At 53.1% G+C, this 19315-nt stretch overlaps 2 protein-coding genes across 3 annotated transcripts in view; one reads left to right on the top strand and one right to left on the bottom strand.

The window, feature by feature from the left end:
• Nucleotides 1-5133, top strand: part of LOC135874228 (tumor necrosis factor receptor superfamily member 10A-like) — a 22547-nt gene extending 17414 nt beyond the window's left edge. Inside the window, exon 10 of the mRNA XM_065398993.1 lies at nt 429-5133. Within this exon, the coding sequence (XP_065255065.1) occupies nt 429-730 (302 nt within the window). The 3' untranslated portion in view covers nt 731-5133. The remainder of the gene's footprint in view (nt 1-428) is intronic.
• On the bottom strand, nt 4175-19315 carry RHOBTB2 (Rho related BTB domain containing 2). 2 transcript variants are annotated; one of them, XM_065398992.1, is made up of 10 exons: nt 19038-19315; nt 14397-14598; nt 13992-14095; nt 12514-12699; nt 11003-12021; nt 9468-9586; nt 8080-8230; nt 6448-6536; nt 5737-5842; nt 4175-5500 (listed from the first exon to the last, which is right to left on the bottom strand). In XM_065398992.1, the coding sequence occupies exons 2-10, from the start codon at nt 14586-14588 to the stop codon at nt 5256-5258; spliced, it is 2211 nt and encodes a 736-aa protein (XP_065255064.1). In that variant the 5' UTR covers nt 14589-14598; nt 19038-19315; the 3' UTR covers nt 4175-5255. The 2 variants fall into 2 exon arrangements, with proteins under 2 accessions (XP_065255064.1, XP_065255063.1); XM_065398991.1 differs by lacking the exon at nt 19038-19315 and adding an exon at nt 15418-15704.

Here is a 19315-nt window from a genome sequence, read left to right as displayed (position 1 = left end):
AAAATCTGTGTCCCAGTGATCTTCACAGCCACATGGGGAATAGGCCAGGGAAGAAGTGGGGAGGGGGGGAAGGTGGGGAAGGTGACTGGCATTTTGTATAGTCTCTTTGAGGCAAATAACTTTTTCCTTTAAAAGGGATAGAGTTAGCCCTTTAACACGGTTAATAGCAACAAAAGTGAATCATCCCCATGCTTCAGGGCATGATCTGATTACTGGGGGGAGGTGGGGTCAGGAAGAAATCTCCCTGCTTCTCCCATGGGATAATATTGCACAATGAGTATGGGTGGAGTTACATCCAGTGTCTGATGGGGATATGAGAGTAGCTGGCCTAGTGTGGCATGATGGGATATGGAAGCTACCAGAACAGATTGCCAGGGTCCCTATCTACCCTGTTCTCATGGGGTGCTTGTGCCTTGGCTCTCCCCCAGCTTTGCGGTGCTCCTTTGACACCTTCACTCAAGAAGTGCCCTTCAAGGACTGGAGACGGTTTGGGAGAGCCCTCCTCCTCACAGAGAACGAGATTGAGATCGCAGAGAGGAGTGACAAGTACTCACAGGAGCCGCATTACCAGATGTTATGCACCTGGCTGAACAAAGCAGGAGTAGGAGCTTCTGTCAACCAGCTACTGGAGACACTAGACAAGATTGATCTCAAGGGCGTCGCAGACATTATCTGCTCCAAGCTTATTGGCCTTTATGAAGAAGAAGAAGAAGAAGAAGAATTAAACTGAGGAACAGGGTGGGATGGCCTTGCTTCTCTCCAAGCCAGAACCATAAATACCTCTGAAATCCCGGATATACCCTGGGCTGCTCCTGAGTAAGGCATCCTTGATAGATACCAGCTGGGCTGGGGGAGTTGGTTGTCTTCTAGAGACAAAAGAGCCTTGCAAGCCCTCTAGGAAGAGTGATGCTGCAAAAGCTGTTGAACAAACCACAGGTTCTTCCTCTGAATGACAGAATCTAAGTTACTGTCAGACATCCAGGCTGGGATTTCCTTGTAACACTCTGTTGCAATGACTCTGCTAATACGTTATTGTGGAGCACCACTGGAATCTTACCCCGGTGGGTATTGGCATCGCCTGGCTCTTTCCAACTGCAGGGACTTGGCTATTGGCAGCTGGAGGGAACTGCAACAGGCAAAGCTGGCATGTTTGTCATTCAGGGCCACCTCTGAAAGCTCTGACTAAATGTTATACCTCCAGCTGCTGCTGGATGCTTTAGCCTTCTAGAAAACTTGACAAGCCTCAGCCAGCTGGCCAGAGCCTCTACCTCCATCTGTGACGGGCAGGTTTTAATTGGTTCCTGGGTCATTTGATACCTGCTGTACATTTTAGCTGTAGATACCTGTTTTATTTGCTGTAGAGGTAGGGTTAGACCATCTAGTACCTAAAACCTGAGGACTTTACTGGAGTGAGGGGCAAATACCTATCTACCCTATTGGTACTGATACTGTGATCCAGGGGTATTGTCTTTTAGAAGATGCCAAATCCCAGCAGAGAGGAATGATGGCTCAGTGATTAGAGCACTACATGGGACTCAGGAGACCTGGGTTCACATCCTTGCTCTGCCAGACTTCATGTGGGACCTTGGTTGAGTCCTCTGTGCCTCCATTCCCCTTCTGAGCAATGGGGATAATAGCACTGCCCTACCTCACAAGGGGCTGTGAAGTTAAACATGTGTTCCTCCCCTATCAGATGCACAGGGACGCACTGTCCGGTCACCAGTCCTAGTATCTTTTGTACATAGTTCAGGGACAATTTTATTGGCTGTTGGAATTACCTGCAGTTACTGAGCTGGCTGAACCTGACCTATTTGCAAGGGGCAACCATCCAGCCCTCCAACAAGCCAGATTGGCGCCTGCAGGCCGGTCTCTGCTATCCACCTTGTTAGCGGGCCTCTGCTCAGCATGCAGATTGGACAGCAGTCACTTCCTCGCCTCCAGCATCTCATGGAAAAGATGGAGGCTATTCATGCTTGAATGTCAAAAGTACCCTCCCCTTCCCTGACCAAATCCCTCCCGGGGTTTTAAAGCTGTGCTTAAAACAAGAAGCAAAAGTAGATGCCATATTTATGTATTTATTAGGAATTTTAAATGTAAATATTAACTTAAAAGGTAATATAAAAATAGGATTGTTTTTTTTCCTTTTTCCTGTGTGTGGTGGTTGTTTATACAGAGCGCTGGCCCAGCCATTTTTTTTTTAATATTTCCAGTTTTTATACATGACTCGTATGAAGGAAGAATAAACTTTTTATACGCTAAAATTTTTCTCATTCTTTCCCCGCCTTCAGCCACAATGTTGACTTAGTGGTCTGGGTTTCAATGGAGATCGAGCTGGTGTGAATCTACATAGCTCAAATCACACGTTTACATCATCTGGTCCACACAGTTCATTGTGGCTTATGTTATGATCCTCCCACACTGGTTTTCCCCTTCATGGCAGTAACCACAGCATAGCAAACTCTTGCTCCTGGGTATCTACATCTCTCCTCTCTCCACTAACCAATGACCTTCATATGACATTTGACACCCATGTGGCACAGCTGTAAATTACACCAGGTGCATGGCAAAGGAGACTCAGACCTTCAGGGGCACTTGCCCCAAACCCACCTTGTTGTGTCAAAACCAACGTTTGCCTGGCAGAAGCAAAGTCATCCCCTGTAATAAGCTTTCGGCAGCTGGGGGTGGGAGTGGGGCCTCCTTGATAGGGTTGTGTAGCATCAAAGCCAGCACTGATGCTCCCTTAATAAATCGCTGCATGTTCACTAAGCTAGGTGGTAGAGAAACTGCACCCTGTGGAGCTTAACACAGGTCTGGCTTCCAAGGAAAGGTTGGCATGTCTCTAATGAGACACAACCAGAGGGTGAGATCTGGGTTCTGTACCCACCTCACCCCCGACTTCCCCATCCTTGCAGAGGGAGAGGCTGGCTCCTAAGGCTAGCATGCCAGCGGGCGTAGGGTTGACTTTTTTTTTTTTTTCTTCCTGTGCACAAAGCACTGCCTTGGGCAGATGCTGAAGTGGGTCTTAACTGATGGGAGGTGGAAGCAGATGTGCACATCAAGTGGGCAGAAGATAAGTGCCCCTTGCAGGGAGGGGACCAGCAAAGGAATAACTGACCCTTTGTACAGAGAGGGAACGGGCAGCCCCATCCTGCCCTTGCCCACCTCCTAGGTCTCGGTTGTTAAATCATGCTGCCAAAGCACATAAACAGGATTGTTGCCCTCAGAGCTCCCTGACTCCATTCTAGCAGTCACCAGCAACATTAAAGCTAATGACCTGATCCAACAAGCAGGGAAACCAATGGAAAGGCTCCCCCTGAATGCATGGCTGTTGGATCAGACCCAAATTCCTCATTACTTATCACCTCCCTTGTCAGTTATTGCTCGGGTGTAGCCCAGCCTTGTGGAGGTGGACATGACTCATAGCAGTGGAACTGGCCCTCTGCTCCAGGTGGGGCACTGAGTGTAAAATGCACACTGTTCTGCAACTGTCCCTGCCCTCTGGTGGGGAGCAGAGTAATCCGGCTTAAGTGTGTGTGTGTGTGTGTGTGTGTGTGTGTGGTTTTAAAAAAAAAAAAAACACCTCAAGACACCTGTATATGAAACTAGCATCCTCCAAAGCTGCTGTGTAGGCCAGCTCTTCCTTTACCACCTGCTAGGAAGGGCCAGAACAGGTTGCTGATGCCCCCTTTCAGAAAGAGATGACCCTGCCAAAGCACACATGTTCTCTCCCTTTGCCTTGTTCCTGACTCCAGGCCCTGAGGCACCACGCTCAGTTGGAGAGGGCACCAGACTAGAGGCTGGCTCCTTAACACAGAGTTTTATGCCTGATTTGGATTCAGCATATGGCTGAGGGCAAATCACTGCTCTGTGCCTTTATGGATGGATCCTGCTATATAGTATTACGCAGACCTCGAGCAAAACTCCTGCTGACTTCAATGGGAACTTTGCCTGTGTGAGGTTGATTGACAGCTCTGCTGTTAAACCATTTCATGTGAGTGGTGGAGCTCAGGTGCCCTGCCTTAAATGTCCTCCAACCAGTCCATGGCTTGGCGGGGTGTGTGTTTGGCTCAGTGGGGGTATGGGAGCGATCAGTCAGGACTGAGATTCACAGTGGCAGGCAGGCCCTGCCTTCCCAAGCAGCACCTGCTTCCTTCCAAACACACAGGGACCATGCTGGTCTTTAAAATACCATTTATTACAACGGAGCCTTCAGGTCTAAAATCCCAACCAATGGGAGTTGGGGCTGTGTGTGTGTGAGGGGTCTTTAAAAAAGAAGTCGGAGGCTGGAGTCCCACATGGCTGCAGAAGCAGCCTGTCCAAAAACAGTCCTCTGGATAGGCCGCTTCTCAGCTCATCCTCCCCAGTTCTCCACCTGGCCCTGGCTAAACCCACAGCCTCGGCACAGAATCACAGCAGACCCCAGCTGGGATTGTTAAATGCAAGATCCTCCCGGGAGAGCTCACTAAGCAGGAAGGAAGGCAGAGGACTGGGGTGGGGTTCTCAGTCAGTAGAGGAGCTGGCTGCTTTGTGAATATACTCTCCACCTGCAGCAAAGGGAGACTGATTCCTAGGCTGAATCTGCTTAGGTGTCCATGGGGCTTTCCTGGAAGGTTGTATGGGTTTAGGCTGGTCCCAGGAGATGCATCCTGCCTAAGCAAATGTTCCAGAGGCCAGAGCCAGGCAGGTAAGTGCAAAGAGAGACAGGCTGCTCCCTGTCAAATGAGCCCCAGCGGAAATCTCAGGGCATGTTCCTGCTGCGGTTTGAAATGTCCCAGGGGTGAGGAGGAGAGAGTCGCCATCGGACAAAACAAGACACAACCTCCAGTTAAAAAACAAAAGCAGAACCTGAAGGAATTTCATTTTTCTCCTTGTAGAATATTGTTTTTAAAACAAAAGAAAGCTCACGCTCCGGTAACTGTGAGGTTCTCCTGCTGATGAGTCTCTGCAAAGCCTTCGGCGCGCCAGCAACCCCCCTGTGGGGGCCTGTTCTAACAACCACCCTGTCCTTGTCTCCGGCCAGAGCAACTACAGCAGAGATTGTGACCCTGGACAACTCCTAAGGGGACCCAGGGACTCGAGGTCCTGAGCCACCCTGTATGGTATGTGCCCACTCTACCAAGGAGACTCTTCCCACATTCTCCACTGAAGGGCTTAGCTGGTGGTGTCTACTCCAAGCCTGGTGGACCAGATGCTGGTATGGGTCAGTCGGCTGCCGCTTTCTCACAGGGACACTGGAGCGAGGGCAAGGGGGGCTGTCAAACCACAGCCGAGGAGGAGGAGGAGGACGAAGAGGAGGAGGAGGAGGCTGTGGCTGCTGATGAGGAAGGGGAGGCAGAAGGGGAGGAGGAGGTATTCCAGAAAAGCCACCTCCTCTTGGGCTGCCGTTTCTGGTGGAGGTAGTCTTCCTTCTCGCGCTCCTTCTTGGCCCGCTGGTAGTGATCCTCTTCCTTCAGGTACCAGACCGGTGGCCAGCGGTGCTTCTCAAAGTACTCCTGGTTCTCTGAAGGGGGAGACAGCACAGGGGCATGTTAACAACACAACCAGAGGAGGTGGCATCCCACCAAGCCCTGCAGTGGCAAGTGCACACAGCACTGAGCTCACTACCCCTTCCCAGGGTACAGGGCAGTGCTCTCCTGGCTACCCCAACCTGGGCCTCTTAGGGCTGACCCCACTGTCCCTCCCTGCTGTACTCCACTCTGCTGGTGAGTGATGCAGAGGGCAGTAGCTAGCACTGACCTGCTGACATGGCCTTCATATCCCGGGGAAACTTCCGACAGACGTTGTTGTAGTTGGTGCAGATGTGATGAAGGCACCAGTCTGCAAGCTGATATGCGCAGTGGAACTGGAAGAGAGAGAGACCATTATGAGCACCAGCGCAATATCTGCAAGGGGACATCACCTGCCTTACAAACTACCGCCACTGCAGTGCAGCCACCTCTGGGGCAGAAGGCAGCGTCGTTTATCAATGCACGGCTAACCGCAGAGCCCTTTAGAGAAGTGGAGGAGGATATGGCATCCCACTGGAAATGCGACAGGCAGTTACCCACGCTGGAATTTGGACACCCTGCATTAGGGTTTTCTATGACCACAAGAGGTCAGGATGTTGCTTTCACATCCTGTTTGAAAGGCGGCAGTGGGAGCCATTGGATTCCATACTGATGGAAGAGTTCCACCAGCACCACTTCGTGCACAGTCCAGTGTCCCTATAGGTCTCCCATCCAGCCGGCGACCCAACCTGGCCCTGTGGTAGCGTGCAAGACTTGATGGGCTCATAGCGGAGCATGAAGTTACTGCTTGCAAAAGCTCTCTGTCTAGCACCACTCCATCTTCCTGGCCTTTCCTTCCTTGAGTTCTCATCCTCCTGTGAATGCAGCAAAAGCCATAACCAGCGGGCCATGAAAAGCCACAGGGCAGCCTTGGAACTACCCAGAAATGAGCAACTCATACCTGCGCCAATTCCAGGAACACGAGGACGTCCCCATCGATATCCACCAACATCTGCGATGCCTCCATCAGGCCCGCCACCATGTACTGCTCTGTAACACACACAGGGGGATTAGGGGGCGTCTCCCAGCACTGCTCTGTGACACAAACGCTATCATCAGAGGGCTTATCCTGGCTATGCACCTAGTGCGGACAAATAACTCCGGCTGGTTGGAACATTTATGACTAATGGGATTTTAGTCTAAATGTGCTGTTTTGTCGAAGACAAAATGTTTCACGGAGACGTCTCTATTGTGACATTTTTTTACTTGCAGGTTGCTGAGATTCAGGGCTCATCTACCCGGGGGGGACACAGAGATTTAGTGCATGGCAAACGGGTGTAAATCTACAGTGCACTAGCTTGCCATGAGCTAACTGGCCGGGTGGAGCCTGCAGCTGGGCACTGTTTGAAACAGCAGTAGGTCAAAGCACGCTATGGATCTTCTAGTGCGTGGCAAACCAGAGCACTGTAGATTCACACATAGACATCCCCAGCTTGCTTTGCACTAAGTCTCCCTATAACAAATCCTCAAGGCAGACTCTGACCAGAGAGAGAGAGTACAAGCTCCAAACTGAAAACCTGACCGTTTCAATCTGAAAACAGACATTTTGACCCAATTTCATTGGGTGAAAATGTTCAGAAGGTTTGGGGGGTTGTTTCAATGTGGAATGAAAACAGATCTTGAAGCCTCAGAAGTTGTTAGAAAATGGACCTGTCATCTTCTGGCCGCTGCCAACACCCCAAGCCATCAGACACCTGTTATCCTCTGGCCAGCTCTACAGACAACACACCATGCCACTGGTCCCATGTTGAACTCCATCAGTTCTACCAACACCTCCCCACAGCAGCTGTGTCACCCTCTGGCCGGCTCTAGAGCCAACACCCCAAACCACCAGACCCATGTCATCCTCTGGCCCATTCTACAGACAACCACTCAGGCAATTGGACCTGTGTTGCCCTCCGGCCGGCTTTACCGCCAGCACCAAGCCACTGGACCTGTGTGAGACCGGTCAGGGTGACAGATCCAGCAGGGTGCATCAGACATGCTGCAGCTAGTGGGAGACTCCGCACTGAGTTTGTCATGCCTCTGAACAGCAGTGATTCCCCAAGCCAGTCCATGCTCACGGGGTCCAAACTCCCTTACATAAACAAGCGCTGTCAGGCTGTCCTACTGGACTCTGGTTTTTGGGTTCAACCTGCATTGGGATGAACCTTGGAAAGCTGTCAGGAGCACCCCAAAGCCCGTCCCCCTAAGTCACCATCCCTTCCGATGGAGATGGGTGTATGGAGTCCCCGATTAGGGAGGGCCTCTGGGTCCCTTCACTCACTGCTGGAAGAAGGAGCTCCAGATAAAATGGTCACATCCCAGCTTTCGCTGCCTTCTCCACAGGAGGCAGTGACCCCAGCACCCTCCTCTCTCCCCCCCCCCCACCCCCCCGATCATTCAAATTCATTTCTAGCTGTAAGCTAGGGTCACAGAACCCCCCTCCCCCCGATTCCTATTCCCTGATTTAGGATGTGGTTGTGGGGGACAAAGCCTGGCTTGCCCTGGGTGCTGCCTGACCACAGGCCCTTCTCGCGTCACCCCAAGTTACCTGTGAGAGCCACCAGGTGCGGCAGACACAGCCGATTGGCCAGGATGATGAGCTTCATGTCGTCGAGGTCCGGGCTGGAGCTGAACTGGCCGGTGTACAGGTACTCGAGAACAGCCCGCATGCAGCTCTTACTGGTGTAAGGGAACACCACCTGTGCAGGAGGGACGTGGACACAGACAGGGTTACCTTCCACAGGGGTGCAGGCTCTGTGCCCTGCCCCACGCTCCCAGTGCTTGGGGAGGCACACACTGCCCCTCCCCAGCCCCCCTGCAGCAGGAATCTGTCTCGTTCAATCACACGTGCCCCGTCTTTCTGTGGCCTGGCTGCACCCACCCCTCCTTGTCCGCACTGGGGATTTCAGCTGTCCGTGGCCAAGCAGGGTAAGCTGCACTGGCGCAAATGCCCACTGCGCCACCCCCTGAACCGTCCATGTCTGTCTGTACAAGCACCTTTTTCTGACCGACCCTTTGTCTGACTGCACCCCACCCCCTTTGTCTGAGCTTTTCCTCGTCTCTTCAGACTTCTAGTTCTCAATCAGGCCATGCACAGTGTGGGCAATGGTCCTGAAAAGTGCTTGGGCCTGATTCTCATTTACTCCCTTCCTGTGCTTAGGGAGGAAGAGGGAGGATGGGCTTTCAGCCCCCTTTGCACTTCCTGTATCCTACAGCTGTTCTGGGGCCCTGCCTGGCCCCTTGTGTAAGTCAGAGTGGCCCCAAGGCTGCTAGAACACATTCGCTCCCTGTGGGCCCTGGGGAGCAGAGAACAGCCACAGTGCACGGCACTCCGGCCACCCACTCTGCTGGGGGCTGGGAGCAGAGTCCTTCCATGAGTTCTACAGCTGTGCAAGGGGGATCTCGGGGGACCATTCCCACTCACTTCAAGGCTACTTTATGCTGTCAGAGTGGCACAGAGGGACGCATGTGTAATGGAGAGATCTCAGTCTCAGGAACTCCCCTTTGCCCTCCCGAACGTCCCTTTTCCCCTGCCCAGACTCCTCCTGCTCCGGGGAACTTTTCCCTTTGACCCCATCCAGTCACTGCTTGCTGTGAAATCTTGGCTTCCCTCCCCTTCTGCCCCATGGGCCCTGGCTAGAGGGAGGAAAAGCACTGAGTCAGTGCAAAAGGCACTCAGGCTTTTTTTCTCTCTCTCTCTCTCTCTCTCTCTCTTCCTAATGTTGTAGCTCTGGGCCTCTGGGATACCACTACAGCAATGCAGGCAGCGGAAGTGCCTGCTCATCAGAATGGCTGTTCAAGTGCTGCATGGAGCAAGATGCAGGCTGCGTCCCCTTCTCTAGGACTCTTGGCAGCACCGGGCTGGGCTGCAGGGAGGGAGAGGAAGAGAAGGCAAATCCCAACCCTGCCACGGGCGTTCGCTGCCGCCCTCCTCACCTCTTGGGTGGAGCTCTCCACAAACGGCCCCCCGAACATAGCAGCCATCCAGTCGCAGCTGGAGATGAGCAAGGGTTTGTGGGCACTAATAGCACCGTCGTCCAGGATGAAGGTGACATCTGCAAACAAGCAAAGGGGCGTCCATCAAGGAAGGAGCTCGCAGCCTGTCAACCACCCCCTCGTGTGTGGGGCAGCCTCAGCCAGCATCCCTGCCCCTCCCTACAAGAAACCCAGCAGGGATATAACTTTGAGGCTACACCTGCAGGCCCAGAAGAGGCAGTCGCTCCGGAGAACAATCCAGGAGCAGCCAAGTCTCTGGACACTACACTCAAAAAGGTTTTCCCATCTCCAGCATCTTTCTCCTTTCTGCCTGCTTGTGAGCATCCTGTGGGAGGGCTTGGAACAAAGCCAGGCAGAACACATACCACCTAGACAGGGCCTTTTAGACACAGTTCTCAGCGTGCTCTACACAGGTATCACGACTCCCATTTTACAGATGGGGAAACAAAGGCACAAAAGGATAAATGCCCGCAAACCAAACCTTGGCAGACCTGAGAGTGGAAGAAGCCACCTTTCTTGGTTCCCTATCCCCAGGACCACGCTGTCTTCCCAGAACCCGAGGTCTAATTCAGATGAACTACTGGCTACTTATGTGACCTTGGGGTTTATCTGAATGGAACAAATTCAGCCAGGGTGATGCTGGGACATTTACGTCAAATGTCATAACATCTTACCATGATGTCATGACAAAGCGTGATGACACGGCACCAGAATATCATGGCAACGTCATACTGGGATGTGGTTTCAGAAGCCCTGGAAGGGATCTCAGGACCCAGGAATGTCCCATAAATGGTGGGTTTCCCATCATGAAAGGGGATAATTCTACATAATCCAGAACAAGTGGAAACTAAATCGCTCGAGCTGCTCTGGTTTAAATAACCAGAGCTGGAAAACTGGCTGGAGGGCAGAAATTTTGCAGGAAACCAGACGCTCAAGCTAGGGCTTTCTGGGAGAAAGAAACTATGGCATCACAATTGCATAAAATCTGCACTGGAAGCTCTCCAGAAGCCGTGGTAAAAGGCTGGGCTGGACAGCCTTGAAGAGTGACAGCCTGTTTATCGGTAGCACATCACCATCCTGGGCAGCCGCGCTGGAAGCTGCCCCATTAACGTGCCTCAGCCCTTTTCCGGAGGGAGCATGGCTAAGCCTCAGAGTTCAGTCTCCATGGCCCACTCAGTCCTTGGGTCCCTTTTCTGAGACTGCTAACAAGGGATTCCCTGAGCGGCAGCTGAGATACAGACGCCTATCCAGGAACTGGATTGAGATGCACCTACTCGCTCACAGGCCAGCTAACAGCCATCAGATGGTGTCAACTCTCAATCACGACTGACCCAGACCGGACTCAGAAAGGCTCCCCGCGCCATACCCAGTCCCCTGAGCCCCAGGCTCCTCCTCACTGGTGAGCGAACCCCCATCACCTGAGCAATCTAGTCCCCCACAGCTATCGCGCCAACAGGGAACTCCCTGGGACGTACCAGAGAAAGTCCCCTTGGCCAGGCACTCCTTCACACGGTTGGTCCTCCTGACGTGAAAGGCTTTGGTGATCTCCTGGTTCATGAACGCCTCGTTGTTCAGGATGTTGGCCACCATCATCCTGAGGTCGAAGACCTCCAGCAGCTCAGCGATGTGGGCAATGTGCATGAGGTCCCGCTCATTCTCGTCCAGCTCCCCCGTGTACAGGTACTTGAGCACCGCCCGGAAGGGACCCGGCTGGATGGAAGGGTCCATCTTCACCACCACCATGAGCCGGGACTTGTAGGTCAGGGGGTCATCGGCCATCTCCTCCTGGATGCTGACGAAGGCACGGCTCCAGGAGGACAGGATCCTCCCCCGCCTCAGCCCGCGCTGCCCTTTCTCGTAGCTGTTGCCTCGCAGGATCCCGTCGCTGGTGGAGGCTCTAAGGCACGGTGGACGCTGGCTGGAGCTGAACTCCTCGGTGCTTTCGCAGATGTCGAAGCTGGCGGCTCGGAGGAGGAAGTCGCGCCCGTGGTGCCTCTCCTCCTGGTGCAGTGTCCGCTCGGTGGAGACGGTGGCCCCGGAACTGCCCCCAGCCACCCCCTGCTGGTCCTCCTCACTCAGGTCCATCAGGAACAGGTCGTAGAACTTGGAGGAGGAGGTGGAGAGGTAGATCTTGTGGGCATAGATTTTGATCTTCTCTTGCAGCACTAGGATGACATCTGCACACAGTGGGTCCTCCAGCAGGTGGGCCGGGTGCTCCTCATTGTTGGAAGGGGGGTCTGGGACCATGATGATGGGTGGGGGTGGCTTGGGAGGCAGGAAAGGGGCCTGCAGCAGCGGCCTCTGGACGTTGCGGAGGTGGGACTTCCAGAACTGCAGGTGCCGGCGGGAGATAAGGGCAGCCCGGATGGCATTGTCAAAGACATCCTTGATGCCGAATTGGGCTACCACGCTGGTCTCATAATAGGGGATGCCCAGCTCCTTGGCCACCTCCCTCCCCTTCTCTGGTGGCAGAATCTCATTGGGTTTGATTGGCCTGGAACAGAGAAGAGTAGGGAACAACAGTAAGAGCTGCTCAGAGAACCAGTGACCTTGGAAACACATAGCAAGGGGACTGCGCAGAGGTACAGCGTGGGGGAGCATAAGGCCCTGTGCAGTGGCAAACACAGAACTCCCCCGGGCACAGCAGGCTGCTGGGGCCAGGAACATCATACTCATGAGTCAACCAATGCCACCTTGGCTCTCTCTCCATCTTATTTTTCTCCCCTCCTCGCTATCCCCTATTCCTTCCCTCCTTTCTCCCATTCTTGCTCTCTGCCTCCCATCTCCCTCTCTGTTCCTCTCACACAGACGTGCCCCCAAGAGAATTGCTCTGTATTGCAGATTTCACAGCCTGGGTCCATCTGGAGGATGTTGCTGCCTCGTCTCTCTGCAAGCGGTTGTCTGCTCCCTGGTAACCAATACATGTCCCCTTGGGCTTGCCCTGACATCCCTCGCATCCTGTACGCAGCTTTATCCCAATCTCTACCTGGCCAAGGGTCGTCTGGCTCGATTGACTGCTTCCAGGTCGGCATAGCGAAGGTCAAGCTGGCAGCCCACCAGGATGACAGGTGCTCGGGGGCAGAAGTGCTTGATCTCTGGGTACCACATGGTCTTAACATGGTGCAGGGAGTTTGGGTTAGCAATGGAGAAGCATAAAACCACAACATCAGACCTGAGAGTGGAGAAGAGGCAGGGTTCCGTTACAATTCTGTCCCCCAGGGACCATGCACTCATCCCATACAGAAGTCAGGCATATGCACCTCCCTGCACAGGTGCATAAGTGCAAGGCAGACTCCCTGCACAAGGGATCAGCACCAGGAGGAAACACTGGTTCCCTGCATGGTGTTGACCTGTAAACCCAGACCTGAGCTTAGGATGCAAGATTAAATTATATATCCTGTGCTTTAAAATGCTTTAAAATAGTGAAACAGCAGCTATTAGAGCTGAAATGCAAAACATGCAAGTAGAGAAACATAATAATCTGGATCACCACTAAGGCAGGCTTGGCCATAAGCTGAGGCATTGTGGGCCTGTTAGTAGTTTTGATAGTCTAGCCAGGAGATAGCAAGACTGCTTAATGTAAGGTTAGAAGATTTAGCAACATCTTGGAATATGTAGCTTGTGCTGAAAAGTACACCACAGAAGGTTGAAGGAATGGATTTCTAGGGATGTTTGGGGGTATATGTAACCATGGAAAAACCACATTGGGACATTAATTGACGTAACCGAGGTATTAACTGCGGGAAGTTGAATTATGGCTAGCCGGAATATCACTCATGGGCAGGGGCTGAAACCTGATCAAATATGGTCCCGGACACATGTGGAATGAAACAGGAAAATGTGTATAAAAGATGATCAGACCAAGCCCCATTTGGGACATCAGGGATGACCATGGTGGAAGCCTGAGTATGAACGAGTTGTCTTGTGGTGACCTCTCCTTACTTTTTCTTCTATTCTTGCTGGTACCAGTCTCCAGAAGGTTGCATGTATGTCAACATTTGGAGACTGCTTTATTTTGTGCCAGCTTAAGGCTATAAGTATGCATGATTCGGAGGTGGGGGTTGTTATATTTATCTTGCTTTATTTCATTTTTCTATGATTTCAGCGATACATGTCTGTATTAAATAAACTTTGTGGGTGTGTTTCACCAACCTCAAACTCAATAAAATGTGAACTATTATTGACTTGTACAATTTGCACCCTACGCTTATCTACGGCTAGACGGGGAGCCAGTCTCCCCCACCACTCCGCGAGTGCAATGCACGCTCCCTGTATGGAAGCCAGCCCTCCACCCCTGTTCATGGTGCAATGCACACACCCCCACACAGGAACCAGCCTCCCCTTCCCCAGAGGCGCAATGCACATTACTGGCATGGAAGCCAGCGCTCCTTCCCCACCTGCCCTTTCATGCATTTTCTCCTTCTAGTTCCTAGGCCCACAGGAAAGACCAGTTTGCCACCTTACCTTCCGTAAGCGAAGCGTCTATCTTTGTGATGATCCCCAAAGGTATCCCAGAGTCGCAAGGACACACTGACATCATCCACCACATCCCGGGAGCGCTCCAGCACCTGAGGGAACAGAAAAGGTCAGCCGCCTTCTGGGGCAGGGGATAGAATTAGCTAGCTCCCCTCTCCCCCTGGAGGTAGGACATTAAAGGGGAGTTAATGACACTGCTGACCCCAGGCAGGGGAAGAATGCCCTGGGCTGAGCCTCTACTTGGCTTGGGAGGGTGGACTGCAATCATGATAGTGCCCTGCCCTGTTGGACAGCCCGTCTGCACCATGCTCCAAGAGAGGGGTGTCCTGTGACAGCTACGGTCCCCCCAGCCCCGTCAGCACCAGTCCCGCCCGCGAGGCAGATGTCACTCACCTCCTGGCAAACACGATACTGGTCAATGGCCCAGACTGTGGGCACATGGGTGGCGAGAAGCTGGTACTGGGTCAGCGTGGCATTGCAGGCGCGGGCGCAAATGAGCCGGGTCTTGCCCACCGCGTTGTCCCCAACCACGACGCACTTGATAGTTTCTACGTTTGGCCTCTCATAATCCATGTCAGAATCCATTAATTGGGACCTGGGGAGAAAGCAAGGGAGAGGGGCCAGCGGAGATGCTGAGTCAATGCTCCAGACCTGTTTGCAAGGCAGCTCTGGGTGCCGCAACAAGCCAGCCTATGCCTCCTCTGCTCCCAAGAAAGCCCTTGGACTAATCCGCAGGAGGGAGGTCCTGCTATCCCAGAGAGCAAGTGAGCCCATGTGGGGGGCTCCTGATCAACATGGGCCCCTTCCCACATAGCCACCGGGCACACACAGGGGGCTCCTGGTTCTCCTCAAGATGGGCTCCCTCTCCAGAGAGCCAATGGGCCACAGTAGGGTGGACCCCCACTCTCCACAGAGAGCCGCCAGCTGGTCAAGTGGGAGGGAGTCCTCTCTTCCCCCAGAGAGGCTAGCCACCCCCACCACACCCCATACAAATGCCGTAGGCAGGAAGCAGCCACCCTACTCATCCCGGTGGGAAAAGATTTCCCAATCAGAGCCAGCCTGGGGCCATGGCAAACCCCAGGGAAGACAGTCAATAAACAAGCGCAGTCAACTGGGACCTAGAACGTGGCCACCACCCAGGGCGAGGCCCAGGGCTGGGATCTCCTGGGAGCACCCAACCTAGGGAGCCTTGCACCTGCGGAAAGAGTGTGAAACTTACACCCACTTCAGCCTCTGCTGCCACCGAGCGGGGGGGATGGGGCAGAGGGGATTTGCAACCCATTCTGCAGGTGCTCAGAGCCGGGGAAGGGGGGATCTGGGAAACGGCACTGCTCGCGTGGGCAAGAAACAGTGCCTGGGAATGCACCTGGGAGTGGGCATCCTCCAGCTTCACCTCCGCTCCTGCCATACTCACACAAGCCGATTTAAAGGGAATCCCGCATAGTCTGTGTCCCTCCCAGAGAACCTTCCCATGGAGGGGGCAGCTGCCAGGCCATCGGAGTCGCTCCGTCTCTCACACACCCAGAGTCATTTCTCCTAGCAGGGAACCTCGTCCAGGCTCCTCATGAGCTTCTCCCCCTTCCTCACATCCCTGACGGCCCCAGCCACCCTGAGCGGCAGAGACCTTGGCCGGCTGCTTCCCCCGCTCTCCCAATGAGAGCCGAGCGAGGACCATGCCACCCAAAGCAGCTCTGAGCAGAGAACAACAAACAACAGCCCTTGGAAGGGGAATGGAGCCAAGGCAGCTCCCCACCCCTTCTCAACGTGCACTCCAGGCGGATTCCCTTTAAAATTTAATGGGTTCCTGGAAGCATGCACTGCTCTGCCTCTGATAAGACATGTGTCCTGTCTGTTTGCTTGGACTCTCCTCCCTCCCCCGTCTCCCCAGCCCAGGCTCATGCTTGTTCATGTGAGAGAGATTTTTTTTCCCATTCCTCCCTTCCCAGCATTAGCTAACGAAGCTTCCAGATCCACCTGAGCGAACACATCCTCTCTCTCTCCCCCCACCCGCCAGATGTCTCCCTCCAACACACACACACACACATATATACATATATACATATATATATATATAACAGGGCTGGCTGCTCCTCCTCTTGCCTGCACCGCAACTGGAATAACTGGTATAAGGGTAACCTCAGCCCCCGTGTTCCCATTTGGCTCAAACCGGACAAGACGGCCAGAGCAAAGTTCAAGGCTGCCTGAGGGGATTTTTCCTCTTCCTACATAGAGTGGTGCTGGCTTTGTGTTCCTGAAGGCTCAGCAGTGACTGGCAGGGCACGGCTGTGGGGAAGCTGGGGTCCTGCGCAGCACGCCCAGCTCACACTACTAGCATTCCAGCTGGTGCCTTCGGGGCACGGCTGGGAGGATGTTTGCACTGCTGGAGTTGTAGCTGGGCACTGAGAGGCCAATGCTTCAAGCCAGCTCTCAGCAGCTCTAGGCACACACGGCCATGCTTTGCCAGCGCTGAGCTCTGGAAATGTAGTGAGCAGGAGTCTAGAGCAAACAGAATTAACTCATGGCAGCTTAAACCAGGGATTTACAAGGCTTCTGTGGGGAGGAAAGAGGGGGAAAGAGCTTCTCTTTGTAACACCAAACCCAAGTTGCCCGGCTTTGAACTCTCTCTCGAGCAGCATTATCTCTAGGCACAGGCCTTCTGAGGTGCTGTGTACATACACCAGCCACAGGCACGCAGAGCTAATACCAAGGTAACGATAGCAACGGAGAGCTGCGGAAGAGGATGTGAATGCAGCTCTCAGTAGCCTAAGCTAAAAGTACAAAAGGGACTTTCTAATGATACCATCCCTGCCCAACTCCCCAGGAGCCCCATTCTGGCAGAGGCTGAGCACCCTTCACTTGCAGGGGCTCAGCATCTAGCAGGATCAGGCCCCAAGTTTTGTGGGTTCAGGCCAGCTCCTGAGCTGATGGGGAAACCAGCATGTCCCAGGGCAAAGATTATTTTAACTGAGGTGCTCAGATCCTGCAGAAGATCTCTGCTAATTGCAATGCCAGGAAAGAAAAGGAGCTTTAGGTAGATGCTCAGATACTGTGGCAATGGGCACAACGCATAGACATTAGACAAACGGATTTTTTTTTTAAAGCAGCCATAAGGAATCCTGCCCGAGCACTCTCCCTTCTCTGCCCAAGCCCCATGCTCCCCCTAGCACCCTACATGGTTCAGCCCTAGAAGGAGAGAGAAGTGGGAGTAGTAAGCTCTTCGGAAGGCCTCTAAAATGTATAACTACAACATGTTCTTCCCAGTGCCCCCAAAGTGCCCATCAGTTAAAACAAGAAGCAAATTGCAGAGCAGAGCCAGAATTTTGGGTGACGTGAGGTCCATTTGGAAGGTGGACCGCTGTGCACCTCGGGATCGCCTGGAGGGCTTTGGTTCAGTGGCATATGTCTTGGCACTAGCCCCTGTGCAGTAAGTTCGGAGCCCATTTGTCTAAGCACAGGTTAGTTTTTAACTCAGGCCCCCATGGTAGAAACGTAGGAAGTTAAAAAAATGCCAACAAGAGCAGGCTTCAGCATCCGTGCAAAGAAATGCAGGAGACGGGAGAGGCAAAGGATGGCACAAAATGAAGGAGATGTGAAACTCTTGCCACACACACCAGCTGCTGTGTGTGTGTGTGTGTGTGTGTGTGTGTGTGTGTGTGTGTGTGTGTGTGTGTGTGAAATCAGTGCCCACGTGACACTTCACCCTGCCAGAGACACATTTCATTATCACTGTTACATCTGCCTCCTACAATCCAATGTCCCAGCTCCTCATTCCCTTCTTCCGTGTCCACACCAGGAACTGATCCAACTCCCACTGAGGTAAATGGAATGAGATGGATCAGGCCCTGAGATTGTGGTACAGACTCCCACTCCATATGCCCCCCCAGTCATAACCCCATCTCAATCCTTCTCGTCTCTCCCCCAGCATCTGCTTCGTTCCCTCTCCTGATCCACCCTTAAACCCTAAATCACCCCATAAACCCTCTCTCAGCCATTCCTCTCTGCCCGTCTCCAGTGCAACCCCTTATTCCCTGCCCGCAATGCACCCCATAAGTACGTCTCCCTGATCCAAACATTCACACCCCCCCTTAGCCCTTCTCTGGATCCCCCTCCCAAGGCACCGAATCCACCCCCTTTACCTCCCAAGGAGAACAGAGATTTGTTCATTTTCACCAGCCCCAGTCTCTGGTTACCAAGGAAACTAAAGAATCACCCCAGGGAGCCCAGTGTGTTTCCTAGCAACTCTCAGGCTAAAAATCCTCCATCCCGCATCTTGCAACATAAAGAGGGACACACACACACACACACTCTCTGTTAAACAGAAAGAATGCAACAAAAATAGAATGGTCTCATGAATGCAGCACCTACTACTGGGAACCTTCTAAGCCACTGGAAAAGGCGGGCAGGTGAAATCTGAGCATCTCCACCAAAAGATGATCAGAAGAGAAACTAGGTGCCATGAATCTTGCAGGCTAAGGCCTTGCACAATATTATTTGTAATAGTAGTCATAATAATTGCAATGCAGAAGGAAATGAAAATCTAAACACAAGGCACAGTGCAAACAAAGCGGAGACAAAACACAGATATATTGGAAAGGCTTTTGCAAATCAAGCACAAATAAACTGTAAACATAGTAAAAAAAAAGCAATAATAAAATGCAAGTAGGTTGCAAAGATTCTGCACAAACACACACAACCCCAAACAGTCACAAAACGCATCTACATTGCAACGATATTAGGAATCGGATCTAAAAGGCAACCCTAAGCCTAACTCTACTGCCGAGACTTATGCAATGAAATCTAATCGGCACGAAGGACACCCGCGTCAGTGCAATCCAACCAGGGGCATCGCAAGAAACTCGGCATTTGCCGAAGCAGCCTCCCCGGAGCTGCACCTTCAACAGCAGCAGCGCAAAACACAACCCCCAGCAACTCCATTCAAGGGTTTGGGGCCGGGCCACTTTCCCTGCTAAGCCCGGGCCGGAGTTACTAGGATGGGAGCGGGCGGAGCAGATGTCACGGAGCTCGGTTACTTACACCAACACATAGGGGGGAATTTCCAGCGGGCAGAATGAAGCGCTCCCCGGGAGACATGTCCATGGTCAGAAGCGCGCGGCCCCGATCCTGGCACCCAAGGCGGCGCTGGGGGCTAAACTCGGCGGCTCAGCTGCTCCCACCAGCCGGTCCGTGCCGGCACCAGAGAGGATGCAGGCCCGTGCTCTGCATCTGCAGCCATTGCCTCCTCCTCAGCAGCATCCTCCCGGCCCCGGCCCTGCGCGCAGTAGCATGGGAAGGCGGCCGGGCTCCTCTCTCGC

Source organism: Emys orbicularis, chromosome 2 (assembly GCF_028017835.1).
Source record: "Emys orbicularis isolate rEmyOrb1 chromosome 2, rEmyOrb1.hap1, whole genome shotgun sequence".
NCBI classification, from domain to species: domain Eukaryota; kingdom Metazoa; phylum Chordata; order Testudines; family Emydidae; genus Emys; species Emys orbicularis.
Note: the sequence above shows the minus strand (reverse complement) of the source record. Positions and strands in the feature narration are given on the sequence as shown.